This window comes from Protomyctophum bolini (genome assembly GCF_963924005.1).
Source record: "Protomyctophum bolini genome assembly, chromosome: 17".
NCBI lineage: Eukaryota > Metazoa > Chordata > Actinopteri > Myctophiformes > Myctophidae > Protomyctophum > Protomyctophum bolini.
The window spans coordinates 40178692-40183691 of record NC_137878.1 but is presented as its reverse complement, the minus strand read 5'-3'; the positions used below and the strand labels follow the sequence as shown (position 1 = coordinate 40183691).

Here is a 5000-nt window from a genome sequence, read left to right as displayed (position 1 = left end):
TCATGCACCATAATGAAAATGATGCCTCTTACCAGATGTCACAGCTGATACACCAGATGTTGTTGATGAGGACAGTAGAGAAGTGATCATTTTGGAAGAGACATGTACTGTACATTATTTTGACCACAGTCTGGAAGAGGGCATTCCTTACCAAGGGGCTTGGATGTCTTAAGGATGCTATAGAGCGTCGCAGTCCCTCCCCCTTTCAGAACGACGAGTGGCCCAGGAAATGAATCCCAATGCATTTTTCTCCATATAGACTTTCCTTAAAGTATTTATTTAAAGACGGTTACGCCGCGGACAAAGCCAACTCGGATCGTGACCAAATCATGACAATGAACACAATGTTTTGGGGCCGATCAAATAATTTATAAGAAGAAAAAACAAAACAAATAGTGTTGTCTCCTGCCTTTATTTTCTTCTTTCTAATGATTTGATCAGCCCCAAAACATTGTGTTCATTGTCATGATTTGTTTGAGAGGAGCAGCTGACTGTTTGAGAGGAGCAGCTATAACTGTTTGAGAGGAGCAGCTGACTGTTTGAGAGGAGCAGCTATAACTGTTTGAGAGGAGCAGCTGACTGTTTGAGAGGAGCAGCTGACTGTTTGAGAGGAGCAGCTGACTGTTTGAGAGGAGCAGCTATAACTGTTTGAGAGGAGCAGCTGACTGTTTGAGAGGAGCAGCTATAACTGTTTGAGAGGAGCAGCTGACTGTTTGAGAGGAGCAGCTATAACTGTTTGAGAGGAGCAGCTGACTGTTTGAGAGGAGCAGCTGACTGTTTGAGAGGAGCAGCTATAACTGTTTGAGAGGAGCAGCTGACTGTTTGAGAGGAGCAGCTATAACTGTTTGAGAGGAGCAGCTAACTGTTTGAGAGGAGCAGCTGACTGTTTGAGAGGAGCAGCTATAACTGTTTGAGAGGAGCAGCTATAACTGTTTGAGAGGAGCAGCTATAACTGTTTGAGAGGAGCAGCTGACTGTTTGAGAGGAGCAGCTATAACTGTTTGAGAGGAGCAGCTATAACTGTTTGAGAGGAGCAGCTATAACTGTTTGAGAGGAGCAGCTGACTGTTTGAGAGGAGCAGCTATAACTGTTTGAGAGGAGCAGCTGACTGTTTGAGAGGGAGCAGCTATAACTGTTTGAGAGGAGCAGCTGACTGTTTGAGAGGAGCAGCTATAACTGTTTGAGAGGAGCAGATAACTGTTTGAGAGGAGCAGCTGACTGTTTGAGAGGAGCAGCTATAACTGTTTGAGAGGAGCAGCTGACTGTTTGAGAGGAGCAGATAACTGTTTGAGAGGAGCAGCTATAACTGTTTGAGAGGAGCAGCTGACTGTTTGAGAGGAGCAGCTGACTGTTTGAGAGGAGCAGCTGACTGTTTGAGAGGAGCAGCTGACTGTTTGAGAGGAGCAGCTATAACTGTTTGAGAGGAGCAGCTGACTGTTTGAGAGGAGCAGCTGACTGTTTGAGAGGAGCAGCTATAACTGTTTGAGAGGAGCAGCTAACTGTTTGAGAGGAGCAGCTGACTGTTTGAGAGGAGCAGCTATAACTGTTTGAGAGGAGCAGCTATAACTGTTTGAGAGGAGCAGCTATAACTGTTTGAGAGGAGCAGCTGACTGTTTGAGAGGAGCAGCTATAACTGTTTGAGAGGAGCAGCTATAACTGTTTGAGAGGAGCAGCTATAACTGTTTGAGAGGAGCAGCTGACTGTTTGAGAGGAGCAGCTATAACTGTTTGAGAGGAGCAGCTGACTGTTTGAGAGGAGCAGCTATAACTGTTTGAGAGGAGCAGCTGACTGTTTGAGAGGAGCAGCTATAACTGTTTGAGAGGAGCAGATAACTGTTTGAGAGGAGCAGCTGACTGTTTGAGAGGAGCAGCTATAACTGTTTGAGAGGAGCAGCTGACTGTTTGAGAGGAGCAGATAACTGTTTGAGAGGAGCAGCTATAACTGTTTGAGAGGAGCAGATAACTGTTTGAGAGGAGCAGCTGACTGTTTGAGAGGAGCAGCTATAACTGTTTGAGAGGAGCAGCTGACTGTTTGAGAGGAGCAGCTATAACTGTTTGAGAGGAGCAGCTGACTGTTTGAGAGGAGCAGATAACTGTTTGAGAGGAGCAGCTATAACTGTTTGAGAGGAGCAGCTGACTGTTTGAGAGGAGCAGCTATAACTGTTTGAGAGGAGCAGCTATAACTGTTTGAGAGGAGCAGCTATAACTGTTTGAGAGGAGCAGCTAACTGTTTGAGAGGAGCAGCTATAACTGTTTGAGAGGAGCAGCTATAACTGTTTGAGAGGAGCAGCTATAACTGTTTGAGAGGAGCAGCTATAACTGTTTGAGAGGAGCAGCTGACTGTTTGAGAGGAGCAGCTGACTGTTTGAGAGGAGCAGCTATAACTGTTTGAGAGGAGCAGCTGACTGTTTGAGAGGAGCAGCTATAACTGTTTGAGAGGAGCAGCTGACTGTTTGAGAGGAGCAGCTATAACTGTTTGAGAGGAGCAGCTGACTGTTTGAGAGGAGCAGCTTATAACTGTTTGAGAGGAGCAGCTGACTGTTTGAGAGGAGCAGCTGACTGTTTGAGAGGAGCAGCTAAAGGCTCATACATAGTCTGGATTTACGGTGGTGGGGTGACCACCGAACTACAACATGACGTCACTGAGCCGCGGTGAAGAGCAAACCACCGCCACCGCTCCAGCCCTTCTCTCTGTTTTTACTCACCACCGCTCAACGTTATTTCAGCTCCGGTGGTCACCTCACCACCTAAAATCCAGACTATGAATAGGCCTTCACTGTGCTCAACATGATTTATACTCCCATCTCTGCTCCCCGGGGCTTTGCCCGCATGGGACTGCTCAGTCGGCAAATAATAGACATCGTAATATGCCGTTTATTTACCTCGATAAAACGCTGCCTCTCGCAATATGCATACCTCGCATAAAGATACCTCAATGTATACATTTTCAAGCCGTAGTGTGTGTGTGTGTGTGTGTGTGTGTGTGTGTGTGTGTGTGTGTGTGTGTGTGTGTGAAGATCTCCTACCGTAATGGAAGACTTGCCAGCAGTGTTTCCCTGCTTGAGGCAGCGCTTTGCTCAGTTTCCTCTGAGAGACGATCTGAAATACACACACACACACACACACACACACACACACACACACACACACACACACACACACACACACACACACACACACACACACACACACACACACACACACACACACACACACACACACACACAAAGACACACACAGAAACAGAAATCAGATAATACTCAAACTAAAAGACCATAATGATGTCCACACTATTACAAAATACACCTGAGCCACATTAACAGTCAATCCACACAGTCTATCCACAATAGCCATGAGACCCGTTCCTACGCGGGCAGCAGCTCTCTGACTTCCAGATCACGTTCTGCGTCTCTCTCAGTCCGCCAGGCGCCGGCCCCTCTGGGCCTGAGTGAACAGGAGGTGAGCATTATAGTTAACCCATTCTGACCCGAGATCAGATTCTAAAAAAATGTACTGTATACTTTTAGCTCTGAAACTCTCTCTTTTTTCCCACTGACGAAAACTAAACGGGAATGAAATGAAAACTATAAGCTATTGATGACTAAAACTAAGGCTAAATATATACCGACAATTTCGTCAACAGATTAAAAACTGGTTCTGCTGCTGGCTGATATCGGCCTTCGAATGTGTCGAGGGAGACGTTTCTTTATCTTTTTCCTTTTGATCAACGTTTTTTTATTTATACAATACAATAAAAAAATGAATAAAACATTTGAAGTCATTTGAAGAAGGGACAATACCATAGTGACCGGCGCACCAAGGACGAGGGTTTTTTGTGTGTGCGTGTGTGTGTGCGTGCGTGCGTGTGTGTGTGTGTGCGTGCGTGCGTGCGTGCGTGCGTGCGTGCGTGCGTGCGTGCGTGCGTGCGTGCGTGCGTGCGTTGTTGTCGCTGCCCCCTCAATCACTGATTGGGTATAGGGCTATACAGCAACTGGCCTAATCAGCGTTATGATTGGCTATACATTTGGCAGACATTGGTACAGTATGTCTGTAAACCTTCTTCCTTTCCAGTCGCTTTGTAGCAGACAGTAGTTTTTTTGGAAAACAGTAAAAAATGGATATGTATATATAGCCTATGCTCTATACGGTCTTTTTCAAGGCAAAGATAAAGTCATTCAGAAGAAGAAGCTGTGAGTCGGCCGTCAGCGCTCAGCAGCACCTATTCCAGGGATGTCAAACTCAAATACATGGTGGGCCAAAATAAAGAAATTGGTAGAAGTCGAGGGCCGGACTGTGTTTGAACACACGGGGCACCGCGGTCAGGAGGACGTCCCATAGGTCAGGAGGACGTCCCATAGGTCAGGAGGACGTCCCAGGCAAATAGCAAAAGAATAAATGCATCTAAAACTGATAATGCATTATTATTAAGCTCAGTTTCCTGTTCTATGATCCTCACAAAGCAGGACTTGTAGTATTATGGTGGTCCGTGCAATTATATACCAGAGGGCCAGTTGTTCTAATACTAATTGAATATCATCCCGCGGGCCAAAGATAATTCATTCACGGGCCTGATTTGGCCCCCCCGGCCGGGCCTTGAGTTTGACATATATTGTCTATGAGCAGCACCAGTGACCACACGTACGGTTCACAGTTCACAATTCCAGTACCAGTATACACAAGTACCAGTATACACAGTAGGACCACTTGCCGCAACACTGACCCGTTCAGCGGAGAGGCTGCTGTCTCTGTGGCAACACTGACCCGTTCAGCGGAGAGGCTGCTGTCTCTGTGCAACACTGACCCGTTTCAGCGGCAGGAGAGGGCTGCTGTCTCTGTGCAACACTGACCCGTTCAGCGGAGAGGGCTGCTGTCTCTGTGCAACACTGACCCATTCAGCGGAGAGGCTGGTGTCTCTGTGCAACACTGACCCGTTCAGCGGAGAGGCCGGGTATAATCTCCACACCGACTCGAGACTTGAGAAAAAGACCCATAATATCGTCCA

At 46.8% G+C, this 5000-nt stretch overlaps 1 protein-coding gene across 1 annotated transcript in view; it reads right to left on the bottom strand.

The window, feature by feature from the left end:
• The window catches only part of LOC308331774 (copine-4-like), a gene marked incomplete at its 3' end in the record, with an annotated part of 56215 nt that overhangs the window by 48024 nt on the left and 3191 nt on the right, over positions 1-5000 (bottom strand). Inside the window, 2 exon segments of the mRNA XM_080787268.1 lie at positions 3025-3063; positions 3065-3097. Coding sequence (XP_080643394.1) covers positions 3025-3063; positions 3065-3097 — 72 coding nt within the window.